At 31.8% G+C, this 19,741-nt stretch overlaps 1 protein-coding gene across 1 annotated transcript in view; it reads right to left on the reverse strand.

Annotated features, from left to right (window-relative positions):
* The window catches only part of LOC132744216 (uncharacterized), a 29,107-nt gene extending 13,711 nt beyond the window's left edge, over nucleotides 1-15,396 (reverse strand). Inside the window, exons 1-2 of the mRNA XM_060732849.1 lie at nucleotides 15,359-15,396; nucleotides 12,524-12,600 (exon numbers count right to left, since the gene is read on the reverse strand). Of these exons, the coding sequence (XP_060588832.1) occupies nucleotides 12,524-12,600; nucleotides 15,359-15,396 (115 nt within the window). The remainder of the gene's footprint in view (nucleotides 1-12,523; nucleotides 12,601-15,358) is intronic.
* Between the last annotated feature and the right edge of the window lie 4,345 nt (nucleotides 15,397-19,741).

The following is a 19,741-nucleotide window of genomic DNA, read 5'->3' on the forward strand; positions in this document are numbered from 1 at the left end:
TAAATATCTGGTTCACATACGATCGTTGTATTTTAGACGTTATTCCTAATAATGGACCTAAAATATTTTTATGGAATCTAGATTGTTTCGATATACATCAACAATAAGTGTAAAATTATATTTATAAATATCATTAAGACATACAAAATTTAAATTTGCGTCCATTTATAAAAATTGATATTTGAATAACGACAGATAGACACTGTAAAACCTCAATTTTAGTTATTGATAAATACTCTCCATCAACAAATTATTTGCAAGAAGCTGCTAAAAGTTTCCCCTCCCCCTCTGAATCAATGTAGCTTCAACAAAAGGAAATATTTTATGAAAGAGAAAATTCAGTTTCCATAATAAAAGCAAAATGTTTTCCTAGAAATCGCTGCGGCTACGTTTTGTCTGGCATCCGTGTGTCTTTGACAGTTATATATCATTGTGGCGTCGTTAAGTTGTCCTGTAATATATTGTGGTGTAAAGTGGCACTAACCGATCTGACACTATTCGTCAAATACAAAGAAATTTTGCGTGTTTAAAATAACGGCTTGCAATTTATTGCAAAAAGGCATCGTTAAGTTATCCGTTGTCTTTGACATAATATCACAATATAATGTTGTACTGTTTTGGCTCTATTTTTGTGAATGTGATTATATTGGAACGTTCAAAAACGCACCAGTGGACGCTGAAATATCTTGATCCAATGTTGAATCCTTTAGCATATTTCATCACAATAAATCTTGTATGTTACACCAATGTATAGCATTTTGTAAACAATTTCACAATTTTGACATGACGTCTTTTGTTAACTGATATATGTATGGAGTCTGATAACAATGAGCAATTTTATATCCTGTTCAAAATAATTTATGTGCAATGATAGTCATAATCACACAAGTTGAGTGGGTTCTAATAAATGTCCTGCTTGTTGGCCGGACGAACTTAAATTACTTCACCATTTATCATACATTAAAAATGATTACCGCATAAAACACTTCATCTTTCCAAGGATTCATGTAGACTATCTGCTTATAACTGCTAAACAATGTTCCATTGAATACATGCCGGTAACCTGGCCAATTGGCAGTAATATATATATGACAATGACTTTCAAGGTTTATAAAATTACTACTACAGTACGGATTGCTTTCATTTTATTCTCAAACACAGAAACTGCTATGACAAAGATCTAATGTATGATCAAAGCAGATAATATTTATTTTGATCCATACGTAACCTTGACCTTAAAAGACGAAATAATCAAAAATAAAAACAGTTTTTTCTTTGATATGCCTGTAGGGTTTTCTAAAACATAAAATGGCCCAGGAAAAAGTATAAAAGTGTGTTCATGATATATTTAAGAGAAAATCTTAGTGATACTTTGTATAAAATGTAAAAGCAATAAAGTACATATTTTGACATTCTATCAATATTCAATTTCATATTAAGGAACGACCTAATGTAATTGAAATTTGATTTGATTTGCCAAGAAACAGCGACCATAGAAATAGTGTTTGTAATTCAAATTCGGAATTGATGAGTTTTCATCTTCAAAAGATAAGCTTGTCAGTTCTTATCTTCGGCTTCAATAAGCATCCGTCACATATCCATATAGCTATAGAAAACAATAAAGCATCAAGTTATAACAGATTATAACAAGTCAAGTTTAACGTTTACTAAAACGTGTTAAAAATAAGTGTCTAGCAGACTTTGTTGGTATTGTGCAAAGAAACAAAAAATACATACATGTAAAGCATAACTTTGCTTCAGATATAAAAAGAGACGATAAAATCATATATCTATGATCTGATTTATGGCATTTATGTCACCTTGGCACCAAATGGCCATAATTCCGACGTCGACTTACTTAGTTCATAATCTTTTCAACCTATACGATATATAAGAAAAATTGACACCCGCCTGCGTATAAACTGTGTTATAAATCATATAGATAATATTATACATAATTATATGATTTGCAACACTATATTATATACAAAATTCCTGTATAGATAGCATTTAATGATGATATATGTAGTATATAAGAAATAATGGATAAACAGTTTTTGTTTGTTCCCCCGGTATTATTCTATCGTAAGCTTTCATGTTAAAAGTGTATGATAGATATGATCATCACATCATATTTGCCCTGATGACCGTAAGAGAAACCTGATAGCAAATCATTAAATTAGTTAACTGATGGACTGTGTTTTTGTTTTGTTAATATATATGATTACACATTTAAGTATTGTGTTTGCCATTTGTTTCTGCCCTACAATACTTTAATATGTTATTAGTTCTATTCAAAGGTGCTTGTGAAAAGTTTTGTCTTCGAATTTTTTATGGTTTACTGTTGTAAACATTTCAATATTATGATAGACACGTTAAGGTTGTACAAATTATAGAACCAGACACCACGACTTCCTCGCTTTTGTGAGTAGTTTACATCTTTATCTAACAGTTACATAATTATGTTACATGTACATCGGTCATGTCGCTTTGCATGCAATTTTTCATGAAATTAGTCACTTTTGAATCATCTTTGGGCTTTGTTTTTTACTTATTAATTAGTATCGTTTATTTGGTACACTCTTCCCATGTCCCGCCATTTGTAACATTCTTCTTTAATTTCGATGCCTTAATTGGTACCTTTGCTTTGGTCTTGTTATCGAAAGCTGCGTTCTGTAGAAGTTGGTCAACAGTAAAACGATTCATAAACGCGTAAATAAGGGGGAAATTTTAAACGTTCCACTTTTACTATTTCTTCTGACTTTCTATTTCTTCATGACTGTATCATGATTCATGTCCTAAAATATGCAATATATGCAAAATTGTATAAATTAGCCAATGGATACCCTTTAAATTTCGATCACAAAAAAAATTTAAAAAAGGAAAAAAATGAAAAATTTAAAAAGGGTTCTTTTTCTTTCTTTTTAAAAACATTTTCAAATTTTAAAAAATTTAAACCAAAACCCCTTTTTTAAAATTATACACCCTTAAATTTAAAAATAACGTACTTTAAATAATTTTTACAAAACAAAAAATTATTTAAAATTTTCCCAAAATTTTTTTTGTTTTTTTTCCAAAAATTTAAAACTTACACTTTTTCATTACTTCCCTTTTTTTTATTTAACAAAAAATTTTTTTTTCTTAAAATTTTTTTTTTGCTTTTTAAAGTTTTCAAATTTTATTAACGCAAAAAATTTCTAATTTCAAATTTTTTAATATTTAAAAAAAATTAAAACAAAAACATTTTTTTTTAATTTTTTGAACAAATTTGTTTGTGGCATTTAAAAAAAACGGAAAACTCGTAATCTTTTTCATTTAAACAAAAAACGGGGCCCAAAAAATTAAAAAAAAAAAAAAAAGAATTATTCAAATTGGTTTTAAAATTTTCTTATTAAACCCAAAGAGGAAACAAAAAAAATGATAAATTAGAAAAACAAAATTATAGATTAAAAAAAATAAAATTTTTTTCTTTTTAAATAGAACAAAAAATTTAATTCTCAAATAAATTAAAATTAAAAATTTTTCTGAAAAACAGCCAAAAAAGAATTTTCACGAAAAATAAAAAAATAAGAAAAATTTAAAGTTTTTAAAAAAATAAAAATTCCTTTTTTTTTAAAATCATATAATGACTTGAAACAAAAGGTGAATCAAAAGACAAACTTACGAATATTTGATTTAAATATTAATACTCCAAACATTATTAATTCATTACTTCCTCTTTATTCAGCAAGTTTTTCAAAAACTTATATAATCGACTCGAATCTCTGGGCATAATACCCAAATAATTGAGAAAAAGGAAAAATTTAAAGGGAAGTTTATAAATCAGCTTGTTAAACTATTTATTGTTTTCTTTGCCATGATTTATTGATTTATATTACTTTATGATTTTATAGGAAGAGGGGCAATTTCCCAAGTTACATTAAAAAGGCTTCCTGTTATGAGTTATTTAAGTTAATAGTTTATTGTTAAATAATACTTAACATGTATCATCATTTAATTCAAATTCCACTTTGGGGTTCGCCCACCAATTAACGAGAATTAAATTTAATTTGGAATATATAACTATGCTTTTACGTACGCATACGTACTCAGGATCAGCGGTGTTAAACTGTGTCGTATGGTCCTTTTAAATGCAGAATGGTTCTGTTTATGCCTGTAAGGACATAAAACAAAACCTTATAAATTAAATAAACAAGTAAACAATTTCTGGCGCAAACCCAAAGAGAAATATTTATACCAAAGTGCATAAAACAGGATCCGAAATACATATCGACACAATGAAATATGCATGATAATGAAACAGGAATGAAATAACAACAATTACCTGTAAGGACATAAAAATAAGCCCTTGATAAATAAATAAACAAGATAAACAATTTTCTGGCGCAAAACCAAGGAGAAATTTTATACCAAAAAGTTGGGCGCATGCTGAGTGGATTTTTCCGGGAAGTTTGTTTTAAAAACTGAGGCCCGGCATGCCAAATTAATGTCAGAATGAAATATGAGGAAAATAGTTTGTTTATAATAAGATGATAAATGAAATGATATATGGAAATAGGGGAAAGGTTGTTTTAGGGGACGAAACAGAAAAATACAAAAAGATATATATAAAAATAAAAGGGAAAAAAATATACAAAAAAACATATTAAAAAACCCCAAAATTACCCACATACATATTTCCCCATTTTGGGGAATGTCCCCCCCGAATTCAAAAAAAATTTAAAGGGGAAAGCTTGAATCAAAATTTAAAATAGAAGCTTAACCAAAAAAAAAATTTAAAACAAATTTGGGAACTACAAAACAAATCAAAATTTAATGAACCAAATTAAACCCTGTGAAAAAATTTAAAATAAAAAACCCGGCAAAAAATCCCTTTAAAACTCAAGCATTTTCCAAAAAAAATTACCGTTTTTGCGGGGAATCGCGAAAAAATATATGTCACGCTCGAAACAAAAATTTAATTTTTATCAGTAAAATGTGAATTCATTGAAGAGGTTTCCACTCTCAACAATAAATCCTTATTTTATTTTAAAGTACTGAAAGTACATTTTATAAATTATCAAGGTAAAAATATAGGTACATGGTATAAAACAATAAAACGAAACACATTTCAGGTTACTGAACAACGCCTAACTTTCAAAGTTGAAACACACCTAAAAACTATAAATCGAAAGAAAAAGCATTAATCTAATTTCCAGTTGTCATTTAGATCCATCCGGGTTTCTTCTTGTACGTTTCTGTCTCAGTAATTGTTGTTGTTGTCCTTAGATGGATTTCTCAGTGCAGGAATGACATATTATTTTTGAACCTGAAATAGAATGAAGAAGTTTGAGTTGGGTCGACGTTGGCATCTTGTTTCTGTTTGAATGTTCCTGTAAAAGATGTTGACATAACAATTGTAGAATCATGTATTGTGGAAAATTGCTTTGTGAAACATTTGATGGACTTGAATGTAATTGAGGGATTTAATCTAACGGAGCTGTAATGGAAAATAATCAGAGAGAGGATTGGAGAACGAGTTCTGATCCGAATGTAAGTCAGAGGGAAGCGGGCTTGTATTAAAGACTCAGTTGTTTTGCACAAAGGCATCCCCAGAAAGTCAAGTAAAAGTTCCTGTGGCAAACCCGGACCCCGTTCCTCTGCTGTTTTCCTTCTTCACCTCAAGACTGGGAATTCCGGGGAGGTGGGCTGGTGGAATGGTTGTTATACATCTTCTCCCATTCTATCTGCCAAGTTTTGATTTTCCCCGAACACCTACATTTCGGACCAGTACTCGATCCCCAGTGGTGGCTTCAAGTTCCGCTTCTCTCACCACGGTGGTCATAGAAACCTTTTGTTTTCTGCCTTGTTTCTTGGGGCCTCTCGGAGGCCAACAGAATATTCGAATTTTATCTTTCTGAAAACCTGAGACTGAGAATGCCCCTTGACCAGGAGGGTCGTTCCCGACCAAAAACCCAAAAGGGCAAAAGGGGCCTAGGGCCCGGACCAAAACATGGGGAAGTGGGGGAAAATTTAAACCGGGTTAAGGAATGGGGGGGGTTTTAAAAGGGCCAGGGGACAAGACCCCGGGAACCCTTAGATTTCCCCAATTTTGACCTTCTTGTCGTTCTTTCCGGGGTTCCCCAAACCCATATTAAAAGGGGTTTCTTAAAGCCCCCAGACATCCCATTTCCCTGGGGATGATACGGTAGTAGCCGGGTTTTGTCAATTTTGGGCCATCTTGCCCCAACTCTGGGTTTAACTTCGTTTTCCCAAAATTTCCCCCCTTGCCCATTTATAAATCCGACGGGAAAACCATATTACAGGAAAAAATTTTTCCAAAAGAAGTTTACGGGTGGTAGTCATTTGGGTTTCCTTGGGCGGAAATAAGCCTGAAGCAAAACGAGAAATTTTAACCCAAAAATGATCAAGATTTTTCATAACCCCCCCAAAACATCTCCAGAGAAAAAAAACCCTTTACAGATTTTTCCATTGGAAAAATTTCGACTGAAAAATTTTTAATTCCCAGTCTTACCAAAGACTTTCCCCTTTACCGGGGCATTTTCCAAAACCCGTTTTCGTATACTGTTCAACTGGGGGCCAAAAAAAAACCTGATCGGAAAAAGGGGAAAATCTTTTTACAACCTTGTTTCCCTGCCTCATTATGAAAACCCCGGGAAAGTTTAAATCAAGCTTTGTTCGGGGAAAAAACAAGCGGGTTTAACAGGAAAAAACCTTTTGAAGCCTTTACGATAAAAATTTGAACCTTAAAAGAAGGTTACCCCATTCCCCTTCAGAAACAATCAAAACCTTTTTGGGGCCGTTTCTTTGGGCCCTTTTGGCGTTTTTTTAAACCCTTTATGACCAATTTCAAAGAGTAACAAAAGGGGAAAGTTTGGACTTTTGTTCTCCTTTCCCCCCTTCCAATCGTTTAATTTAAGGTCTTCCATTTCATCTCTTTCTCGGGTTTTAAAGAAAAAAAAACATTTGGGTTAAAAAAATACATTCTAGGGCGGGAAAATTTACCGGCCCTTTTTCAGATTTAAAAAACAAAAGAGCCTTGACAGACTAAAAGGAGAATTTAAAGAATCGGGAGAGAAAAGTTTGAAAAATTTTCTAAAAAGGGGTATCGGCGGTCTTTCCCCTTTACCAGCCTGTACCGCAAGTTGATTTTCAAAAAGCAGAAAAGGGAGGAAACCACCTGTGATTTTGGTAGCACCCAAGTTTCCCGCAGATAAAAACACATATTTAAGGGGTTTTTGGGTCTTTCAATTCCACAATTACCTTTAGAATAATCAGGAATTTATCACAAAAACCACTTAAGAGCCAAAACTCTAGTTTGAGCGGGTTTTAAGTCTTTCCCCTTCCTCTAAAACCCCCTACGGATGGAAAATAACATGCCCCTTTACCTTTCAGCCCCCAAAACCTGGTAAAGAACCGCCCCCAAACCGCAAATTACGGGCACAACATTAAAAATAAAGGGGTTTTATTGTAGTCAGAAAAAGCTAAGATGGGGGAAAAGAAAGTTTATCATCAAAGAAAAAAAAAGGCATTCTGTTGACCCGGCCCCCCAATTAAAAGGAACTTTAGTTTTCTTAGAAAATTTTTGCAGGTAAAAATTTCCCAATAAAAGGTCATTAAAATTTTGGGCGATCTGTGCAGTTTTTAATAAAACCCCCCTTGAAATTTAACCTGAAAAACCCAAAAAAAAGTACGCAACCCCTTAAAGGCAAGTATTACGGAATGTTTTGAGTTTTTAAAATCTTCTCAGGACCCTTCTTCACCCCAAATTCAGCACAAACCCAATTGACCCAAATACTGACTTGGGGCTTAAAAAATTCACCCCTTTGGCCTTTAATTTTAAATTTTGGCATCTCAAGACTTTGAAAATAACGGGAAGGCGAGGAAATTTGAGACCCAATAGAATCAAAAAGTTTATAATGCATAAAGATAAATAAAAACAGTCACAAAGGTAAAATTTCGCCCAACAACGCTCCATCAAGGGCTGAAACGTTGCAGGGGCGGGCAAGCCCAAAAAGGGCCTTTCTGTTGCACTTTTCCCGAGGGCCCAACATTTAAAGGGGCCAGTCTTTTGCTTACAATTTTTTGACGGGCCCTCCAGAAAACCTGGGGCGGGGTTCATTTAGAAAAATAGTGGAACCTTTTGAAGAATCTATAGTTTGGGCGAGGGCGGGGGAAGGGGCATAAGCTTTCCTTGATTTGTAGGGTTTTTCATTTTCCGGAATCGTTTCCCAAAAACGCAAAGACCCGCCTTTCTTTTTTAAACAAAAACCAACTTTTAGAAGAAAAAGGACTCTTGGATCAGGGAATCGCTCCTGGGGAAAATTCATTTTTCAAAAAATTCTCACGTACCCCCCTCAAAAAAATCCCTGGTGGTTTGGGCATAAGGGTTTTTAAAGGGGGGGGGATCAAAAAAGATTGATTTCATGTTTCGACCAAGTAAAGAAAACCCAAAAATCAGTAGGCCCAGAGGAAAAAATATGTTTCCACTGATTGAAAAAGGGAATTCCTTAACCGTGTTCAGAATTTAAATTTTTAAAGGGGAAAAAAAATTTCCAAGGTCATAAAGAGACTTGTCTGAATTGTGGGATTACCCAGAAACGCCCTCTGAAATAAAGGGTTGCGAAAAACCCAACACATCAGGAAAATTTACAAAAAAGTCATTTTTGGTTTTGAATGGTAATAGCCTCTACGGGAAAAAAAAAAAAACCCACGTACGGGAAAACCCCTGAAAAAAGAATTTACCGGGTTGGGTAATTTTAAAACCAATCTAGGGCACCCCTTTCAATCATAAGGGGAAATCAGAACTCTGAAACACCAAAATAAACATTTTTCAATATCCCTTAAACCTTTCCCCCTCAAGGGGTTGTTGTTTAAAAAGGGCTTCACAATGACAGTCTTTTAAAAGGAAGATAAACATTTTTTGGTGAAAAAGTCAGTAAAGGGGAAGATATATGTTTTTAAATGGGTTTGATTTACTCTGTTCCTGAGACTTAAAAAATTTCATTATGTTGGGGGCCCTATTTTTCAAAGAACTCTGCATAGTACTCTGTGTCGGGAACAATCAAAAATAGGAGTTTGAAAAAATTGATGAAAGAGAAGGAAAAAAAAATTTTCAAAAACTGAATACCCCAAGTAGGGTACCTTGAACCATTGGGCAAAAGGAAATACCCAAAATTTAAAATCTAAAACCCTTGTGACAACGGCGGGGGTTTTAAAATTTTTTAAAGAATAAATTCCAAAATTGAAATCATAAACCCCAAGATTTATCAAAGTTTAGTTAAAAGTCCCATTTATAAGAATTTCAGATTCATTAGAAGATTAACTGGGAAGAAATTTAGAAGCGGGGGCCAATAGAAGGGGAAGTAGGGACCCCCTCTTTGCCCCCGATGGGGTCGACGGTATTTTAAAGGACTGCAGGGGCCCTTTGACTTTCCCTGAGGGAAGACCCTTCTTTTGTTTCAACCCGGTTTCCCTTCTCCATACTAACAGCCTGGACTCCATCCCTTCCCATTGCTTAAAAAAGGGGCCCTTTTTTTCCTGGAAAAGTCTACTATCTACAGTAGTGACACACGGGTTTGCAGAACAGATCATTAGGGGTAGAAAAGGGAAAGAAACATTGGGCCCGAGGGCTTGGGCCGCTTGGGGGGGAAGAGGGGGAGAATTGGGTAACGAGACAAACGTAAATCTTCCTCAATGGGTCTCAAAAATCTTTTTCGAAGTATTAAGTTGAGTCCTTTTGAAAAAAAATCTAAAAGGGATTTTTTAAGCTCTATTCAGAAGGGCCCGAAACCCCAAAACCACCCGCAGCATTTTTCATCCTTGGACAACCTTTTCAAGATTGCCCTGGAAAACCTGCTAAGCAACCTCCCCCAGACGCAAACTAAAGTCAGCAACCAAAATCTCCCCCTTCTGCTGTTCATTTAAAACGTTCCCTTAAACCTTTTATTTAAAAAAATTACCCCTAAAGCCAAAACTAAAATCATTCCCAAATCTCAGAACAGTGGGATTTTACCAAAAGCCAAAAAAAACCCCTTTTTACGCCTTTTAAAAATTTTACGAATGGGGCCCCCCTTTAAAAAATAAATGGTGGATAATTTTCCCTCATCAATTTTACACCAAATTAAATCAATTTGGGGCCAAAATCTCGAAAATTGACGAGTTTTTAATTTTCCAAAACTCCTGAAAAAAGGTTAACCCAGGGATACGGGATTTACCCAAATCCATTTGTCACAAAAGACCCCCTATGGTTTAGGGTTTTGGCATTTTGGAAAGGGAAAGCTATAACAGGGGAGGGAAAAGGAAACCCCGATGTTTCCCGATAGTTCCCTTTTAGGAGTTAGTTGTAACATTAAAGTATGACTTTATTTTCTTTTGAGGTTTTATTTTCCCATTGCCAAAAACTTGGGAAAATTTCCAGATTTCTGTAACGTCTAGCAAAAAAAATTTTTAAACTGCATACTGAATGTTTTAAGGGCTGAGTTTTTACCATCCCCCAGATGAAAAACAAAAAAAAAAATGGGGTTTGGGCAAAAAAAAAAACGTGACTTTAAAAATTTTAGGGTTTTCCCAAATTGGGCCCAAATTTTACCACCCCTAACACTAAAAAAAATATTTTAATCAGTAACCAGCTTTAAAGGGCTAATTTAAGGGAAAAAAAAACCAAACACCTATAGAAATAAAACAATTTATTTTAAGAGAAAAAACCCCAAAAAATTTAAAAAAATTAACAACTTTTTTCAAAATTTTAAACCCAAAACCCGTGCACCATACATTAAAAAAAATTTCAAAGTCACCTGAATAATATAAGTACCAGATACCAGTCAGTAAATTTAGATCAAAGTTTTTTAAACAATAGATCTAATAACAACTTATTCAGCTCTATTATAAAGCAGTATTTAGGAAAATAAATGTGTTTAAAGTTTTCTTTCTTCTGATTTAGACAATTATTTCAATTCCCAAAATGTTTTTAATTTTTCAGTCATAAAGTAAAATTAAAAATATGCCTATCAACAGGACTTTTTATAATGACTAAATGAGTTTAGAACCCAAATTAGCAACTTTTCGCTTGTAATACAAGTAGCAAACAATTATTTGCTATTTGTATATATGTTAGATTCTTGAAATATAGGAATAAATTCTATATAAGCAAAAATTACCACTTACACAAAATACTTCACATTCGAAAAGAAGAAGAAGTTGCAGTGTCCGGGTTGCTCCCAACAACCTGTGTATAAAATAACAGATTTAAAAGAGACAATTATTCTAATTAAAAATAAATATTTCACTTAAAATCTATTTACCGGCTACATGATACTGTCCCCCACAGCCCCTAATTCAAATGAAAATATTATTTAAGTTTACAGAAATTTTAAATATAAAACTGATTTTAACTGCCCGGGTTGAAACTAATTTTTCTAAACTAAGTAATAAATATTTCAAAACCACTTGAATCTTTATTCTATATTACTCATACGAAGTCAACTAACAATGATCATGTTGCCCACAAATAAATGCTAAACTACTTCAATCTAACATGCTTTACTTCGGCAAAATTGACTGGGTTCAAGCAATCCGCTTTAAATAATATAATAAATAAACGATAGTACAGTAAGTAATCAGATAACAATAAGTATATCAGGAGTTAGGCATATGAAATAATTCACTGTTGATATATAAATATCTGGGGTTAATATATGATTTATTACAGTAATATGGACAATTAGCCAGACTGGATGTGAAAATAAGTTTCCAATTAGGGACAGGTGTAATTATACTAGTAATCCAGACCAAGATGAATGATAAAAAGACAGAGTGGTTAGCTCACCAACCACCTGATAGTTTTTAAATGCTGAGTACATGTCTGTGAACTGGTATCAATCTTTTTCAAAATGTCCAAATCACAGGATAAAAATCAATTCACAGAAGCCCTGGAAGTAAGAAAGGCTTTGTGGAATTCAACCTAAAATATACAAAATCAAATAATAATATACATGTATATCTCTGGTGTCAAAACAATTGATTTTCACACTGTAGATCTTGATCAAGATTTTACACAACTCAATATAGATAAATGAAAAAATCAACCTAGATGTACATTTACATATAACGATAAAATGGCACTTGATTACTAATTAAATTGAAAAAGACACTTACAAAAATATGTAAACACTGAATAATTTAAAGAATTTACAAATTACACTGTTTGTTTACAAATGTTCAAAGTCCACAAATATATAGTTGTCGTCTAAATGGTCCGAAGAAGTGAATAAATCCAACGTTTGATATATAAATAAGAAAAGGTACCTTTAATTAATTAAATGTTAGAGCTCTTTAAAATATAGAAAAATAACTAGCTAGTTGAACTTTTGTTTGTTTTTGATGGAATTCCTCGGGAGTACCCGGTCACCGGAAGTAAATAAGAAATATAAAAGATGTTCTGATTGGCTATAGTTGGGGAATCCCTACGTCACCCTCTGTGTTCGCAGTTTCGTCACCAATATATTCGTACCATAAAAAATACCATCCAAACGTAAAAATCCACACAGGCCACCAATGTCGTATGGTCCTTTTTCAAATGCAGGAATGGTCTGTTTATGCCTGTAAGGACATAAAACATAAGCCTTGATAAATAAATAAACAAGATAAACAATTTCTGGCGCAAACCAAGAGAAATATTTATACCAAAGTGCATAAATACAGATCCGAAATACATAAACGATCAATGGAAATATGCATGATAATGAACATAATGAATAACAACAATTACCTGTAAGGACATAAAACATAAGCCTTGATAAATAAATAAACAAGATAAACAATTTCTGGCGCAAACCAAGAGAAATATTTATACCAAAGTGCGCATGCGTGAGGTGGATTTTCCGGGAAGTTTGTAAAAACTGAGGCCCGGCATGCAAATTATGTCAGAATGAAATATGAGAAATTAGTTGTTATAATAAGATGATGAAATGAAATGATATAGGAATGATATGGGATAATGGATTGTATAGCGGACTGTAAACAGACAAATACAAGAGATATATATACAAATACAAGGACAAAATGATACATAAAAACGATATTCAAAAACACGAATATCGACCACATGACAACTGCCTTACTGTTATGGCCGAGTGGTAAAACGCGGTTGTGGAGAGCAACTCAAAATACACTTATTGTATTGTATTGTATTGTATTGTATTATTTGGATATAAATTGGCATTTATTGAATTTTATTCGATTAAATTTTAGATGAAGATTATTCTAATTATCACGTTGATTGACTAATATTCAGGATTTTCATAAATAAATATATGGGTTGTAAGGAAATATTTAACGGTACAGTATTTATAAAAATGACCGCACAAACACTATAACCATGTATCACCTATTTAGAAGTAGAGTGACAACCATTAGTAATTTTTTACTAGGAAACAGTTGTAATAATTTGAAAACAGTTATTTATCAAAAATGATGTTATTTACAAAGAGAATAGACTTTAACAAATTTAACATAAGTGCTAACATATTGAAACAAAACAAAATAAAAACAATCATAGCTTCATTTATGTTGGGGAAAAAACATGGACCTTCGCAATATCAATCAATACGTAAAAATACATACACAACTGGAGCTTGTCATAAGTGCCGAATACACCCCGACAAGCGCTTGTCAGAAAAGATTTTTAGTTAATAATTTAAACATAGGGAGAATGCAGTGGTTTATAGATTTTTTCAAATGTTTTTTTAATTATTTGTTCTACATCGATAAGGTACTCCGATCTACTGTCTTGTTCCAAGGGTTGTTGTGGCCAAGTATGAATAGAATACTCAAGAACTTAAAAAGTTATGACCAAGGTACATATCTGCGGACGGCAACGGCAACTGGAAGGCCGATATGACTATTTCAATATCTATTTTTTAAAGTCGAGCTAAAATGAACAAAGACCAATAACTCAAAAATAGGGAAGGGAGGGTTACTGTTCTTATGCACTGCACTTTAACTCAGTGAGATCTATCTATCTAAAATGTTTTAAGTTTTTATTTTATTTTTATAATTCTAAAGTTATGTCCCGTCCCGGATAAGTTCAAAGTGTAAAACAAAAACAAAGGCAATTACTCCAAATGGAGGGTTAGGATTCATATGCACTGCTAAGGGCTATAACTCCACAATTAGAGAAGTGTGGTTACGGTTCTTAAGCAGTGCATTTCTACTCATTCAGATGTACAAAGTTTCAAGTTGATATATTTTATAGTTCTCATGTTCTGTCCCACACTAAGTCCTAAGTGTAATAATGAACAAAGGGCAATAACTCCAAACTTTGGGATGGGAGGGTTAGGATTCTTATGTACTGTACTTCTAGTCAGTGAGATCTATATACCTACAAAGTTTTTAGTTTAACCTACGGACAAAGTTAAAATTTTAAATATGAACAAAGGGCAATAATTCAAAAATTTTAGAAAGGAAGGTAAAAGTTCTTTTAAAAAAGCTCATGTTTGCCGGTTCTAAACAAGGATAAAAATAATCATTTCTAAGGCATCATTTTCTTTAAGTATTGGTGCTGATCACAGGGACATTTATTTATGAACTGGTATTTTTATTTCAAACATAACTTATTTCTTTGGCTTTCGTTTTGTGTGTCCTTTATGAATTGCACAAAACGAACTAATTCAAAGAAACACTTAATCTAAAAGGATTGTTATGTAACACGCTGTTTCAAAAAGAGAATTATAACATTCATTAAATAATGTTTATTCTTTTCTGCAAACTGCTGTTCCTACAAAGTACTGTATCTGAGAAATTTAGATGAAAAGCTGTGCTTTAATTTGTTAAATATGGATTGATATTTTGCAGTTTTGACAGACAAAGGCTCCTAAAATATTTCAAAATGGCATAAGCATATTTACCAGAATCGACTATAATGAGTTTTTCTTCCCAATTGAATATTGATGAGTATTGCGTTCATCAAAAATGCAGTCCGTATTGTTGTCGCCATAATGTAATTCCTTTTCTCTTTTGTATTTGGCAGCTTTTATAATGAATGGTATCATTATAACGCCTTTTGTTAGAGTAACATGAACCAGCTTTTACTGAACAATAAGTGTTTTGAAAATGTTCCTAAAGTTACAATTACACATATTTCAATAAAAGCATGTGATACTTTGTATGTTAACTAAAGGGAAATTTGTATTTTTTAAAAGAATATCATTTGTAAATAAAAAAGGTAAAAGATTAGCATTTAGAGCAAAAGTGCAATAAAAAAACTAAAATAATATTACACAAGTAATTCTAACGTAACGCGTAAATTACGCTATACACACAGAAGAAAATAACCAGGGCTTGTCTGTTCAAATTATACTCATTTTCCACCATAAGTAGCCAGCGGAATGACGTCATCCTTAGCATACAAGTCATTCAGAATTAGCGCTGAAATAACACTTTTTTAAAGCATGCTACTCACCGGAGAAGTTCATCAAGCACCGGTCTCAATACTAGAAAATTAGATTCTATATGCGATTTTAAATTGTTGATGAACTAATTTAAAAAGAAATACTAGAATTAAAGACCAATGTTTATACTTAAAATAACATAAATGAGAGCTAAATATAGCAGAAAAATATTAAAATTGGCAACATCTCTTGAAAATTAACATATTAGTGATGAATCTATTTAAACAAACAAGCAGATGAACATCGATATGACAGATACTATCTCTAAAAATAAATTTTCCGAAAAAGAAACATTAAATTTTTATATATTGCAACAGATATATGTTGTTGTGTTTACAAATTTTAATAATCAATGAAAATGGATTTTCATTGTTACTTCTAAAGGTTGTGAAGAAACGAACGTATAAAATATATACATAATCTCTTAAAAATATATATTCATTTATACCCGACACATAGCTTACAGTCACGTTATTTCAACAAACACAAGAGAAAACCAATAAAAGTTATAAACGAAATATCAATAAAGATAAAGAATAGAATCTACATGCATCGTCTATATGAATTGTAGAACTAATAAAATTTCAAATACATCTGGGATTGTTTAATTAATATACAATGTGGTATCAGCTAAATGTGTTTCAAAATTTTGACAGGGAATCAGTGTTGGCGCCGAAAATTATTGTCTACACCTTTTAATTGTATTGCACATTGGTTTTAATACGAGGTAAATCGATAAAAATATGATAATAAATACCATGTATATCATGTGCATTGAAAACGGTAATCAGATGTAACATTCATTTATTTAATGTTTTTTAGTTCCGAGCCCAACTCTCTTTAAGATCACTAACCGTTATACAAACTATTATCAAAGGAAGCATTTGTAAAAAATCAGTGTAGCTTTGGTGGACATTTCGACATAATTTAACCTAGCTATTTGTAATAGCATTTGTAATCGAAATGTGGAACCTGATACGCCCGTACTTCACTTCAGTGTTGTTAAATTTTTCTGGTCATTCGGGATCATTGATCCCAGCACTTTTAAGTGTTGAAGATTGATTACCACCGAAGCAGACTCAATCAAACCGAGTCTGCAATTTCATGTTATTTAGTTGTGATTAATGCTCCAGATGGATCACCCTTTATTTTATGCTTTTCAGTGGATTACTGATTTATCCGTGAAAATTATATTTGATAATTTCACAGTGAAAATTATCAAAATATAATTTCACACTTTTCAATGACGAAACTACTTTTTTAAGATTTTCCCCATGTTGTACCTCAATTTTATTTTTGCTGACTATTCCGTCAATATCAGGCTGTTTAAAGAAAAGCTAAGCTGAAATTGATAAATAACTTATATGTCAAAAGTAATAAAAAGAAGAAAACTTACAGTAAGTTACTTCTATTCATTAAAATTACCAATCACCAAATATCGTCTCTTTAATTTTTTGTTTCATTTTACAGTCTGAAAAATACATTCCTTCCACATGCAAAACTGCTATTGATGACATTTGGGAATATTTAAGTATCCTACGAGCAAAAACTGCAGTATGCTTTATGAAAACTTGAAAAGCAATGGCAGCTTTCAGTCAAAGAATATGTAAAACAACCCAGCGTTCGTAAGGCTTCCAAGTTTTCCAATTTCCTATCCACTTTTTTGAATGTTTACACATCTGTCAACACTTATTTATTGTCTGTTACAATCCGCATATAAGTTTTCTTTCTTTTAAAAAGAAGTATGACTAACAAATCCAAATGATATCCCTCTGAATCAAATACAATTATTTTCCTCCATTGAAATACACAACTTTAAAAATGGCGGCCGTTTACATTTAACATAGCCAGGTCTAATATAAATTCGCAGTCAGTAACAGAAATATGGATGGATGGTTGGACTTTTTCTCCTACTAGAATTGTTTTTTATTATTTAAACATGCGATCAGACATATTTTTTTAATAAAATGAATACTATCACCACCATTTAACGTTGATTGTGGAACTTATTTTTCAGCCCATGTCTTCTTGTATTTAATGAGAAATCCGACTTTTTTGAGGCTCTAAATGGGGAAACAGATTTTAATATTAACGTAAATATTAAGGAAATTTCGTTTTAACTTGTTTTTAAGCATAAATTAAAAATAAAATTTGTTTGTTTGTTGTGTAAGATGTAATTTTATTTCATCTCGTGAACTTTAAAAACAGTATTCTCACTCGTGGCTACGCCACTCGTGAGAATACTGTTTTTAAAGCCCACTCGATGAAATAAAATTTCATCTTACACACAAATAAACAAATATCCTCTATTTCTTCAGATCACCCTATAAAAATAAATCTTATATATAGGAACACAATTACAACATCTGTTTATTTTTTTTATAAATGTTACAATTGCAAATTGAAACTCTCTAATGTTTTGTGAAAGTAAAACCGTAATTCAGCCATACTTTAGTCAAAAATCAAAACTAAAAACATTTAGATTTGATAACAATGAATTATAACTACAGATTTCCTTTTTAAACTTAAAGAAATGCTTTGGCGTTTGTTATTTGTTATTCTGCCTGGCATAATACGTTGTCTGTATATAATTTTAAGAAGGTGACGAGATTAGATGTGTTTATTTGTAAGAATAATCATTTTCTTACCTGGTAGAAATTCCACAAATTTTGTTTGTAATTGTAAGAATCAACTTAATTGCAAAGTAAGCTCTGTTTAATGTAATACAATAATGTTTGCTGATCTATGGATTCAACATTATTAACAGTCTTATTGTTACGAGGAACCTAGAAAAGTACTATAATAAGTAATTTATTGCAGGTGTTTTAGTTCTCTGTTTCAAAATTTATAGTAGATACAATAGACAAAACAACTAAAAGTACTTTAAGTGTACCTAGCTCATATCATTAGTTGCGCTTTGATTGCTTGGACAAATATCAAATTTCAATTATAAATGGATATTTAAAGTATCAAAACAAGCGTACATAATTATTATGTAGATAAGTCTCAGGAATTCCAAAATCAGCAATGATAAGATACTTTCAGGTTTAACTTCACAACAAGTGAATATAAACACGCGGTACTGTTAACTTAAAACATGGATGCTTAGCTGGTCCTATGTTGTTTTGCTTTTTTATAGACGTTGTTTGTCTGAAAATTTATATAATACATCCTGATATATTTCAAGTATTTATATAAGTTTCAAGATGACCAAATTTTAATATCTGATTCTGTTAAAAGTCTACAAAGTACGTTGAAATGCAAATCAAAATTGTGTTATACGTACACATGAAAGTCAATTTTAAACGAAATTAAAACACAAAGTTGTTTGCCATCAACGAAAAATGATCATATTGTAATTGATTTAGAAGTTGGATTCGATATTTATTCAAACTATATGTGAAATTGTCGATTCGTGAATTGTTGTTGATATGGTTGATATATTAAAATCAATCGTTTATCATATAGAAAACATTGATGTGATTATAGCAGGTTTAAACAAAATTGTTTTATTTTAAATCAATGATGCCTAATAGCATAATGCTGTGCACAGTTAATTTCAAGTTCCTGCCGTCAATGTCCTACAAGCAATACGTCTAATAATTCTGATACCAAACTACACAACCTGGAAAAAGAAAACACATTTTGTTGAGAACATATATGACATAAGATTGCAAATCTACAAAGAAAATATCCCATCTGCAATAGGCAGGCAGTCAAAAAAGTTGCAATTAATTCCGTTGAAGCCCAAAATCTACAGTGGCCCGAGACCCAAAACAACACATTTCGTCCCATTGTTTTCAGTACATTAAATGTAAAATATACATATATTTGCTGCTGTCATTTTACATATGGTTCAAATAAATATCAGGTAATTTTTAGGGATAACAGAAAATATCTGATTGTAATGGGATAAATTCTGAAAACGTAAGGCGTCATTAAAAAGAAATTTGTATGAAATAAATTATAATTAAGTATTTATTATATGATTTATGGCCATTATGTTTTCTTGGCACTTTTAGCTCATTATATAAATTCCTTTTCATCCAGTCTGTAAATTCTGTAAATTCTCTTTGTGTTCACTTAATTTCAGAAAAAAAAAGAAAAATGAAATAAATTAATTCTCGTTAAGATATCGTGAAAACTAACTACAATAACTATTGCACCTACGTTGATTTGTATAATATTATAAATATTATGAAATAAACGTGTAAGAAAATAACAAGCTTTTGACCACACCTTAGCATATGCTTAAGTAAAATTCAACGTTGGAATTAAATTTTAAAATTTAG

This window comes from Ruditapes philippinarum, unplaced genomic scaffold (assembly GCF_026571515.1).
Source record: "Ruditapes philippinarum isolate M1 unplaced genomic scaffold, ASM2657151v2 ctg1491_1_1_1_1, whole genome shotgun sequence".
NCBI classification, from domain to species: Eukaryota; Metazoa; Mollusca; class Bivalvia; order Venerida; family Veneridae; genus Ruditapes; species Ruditapes philippinarum.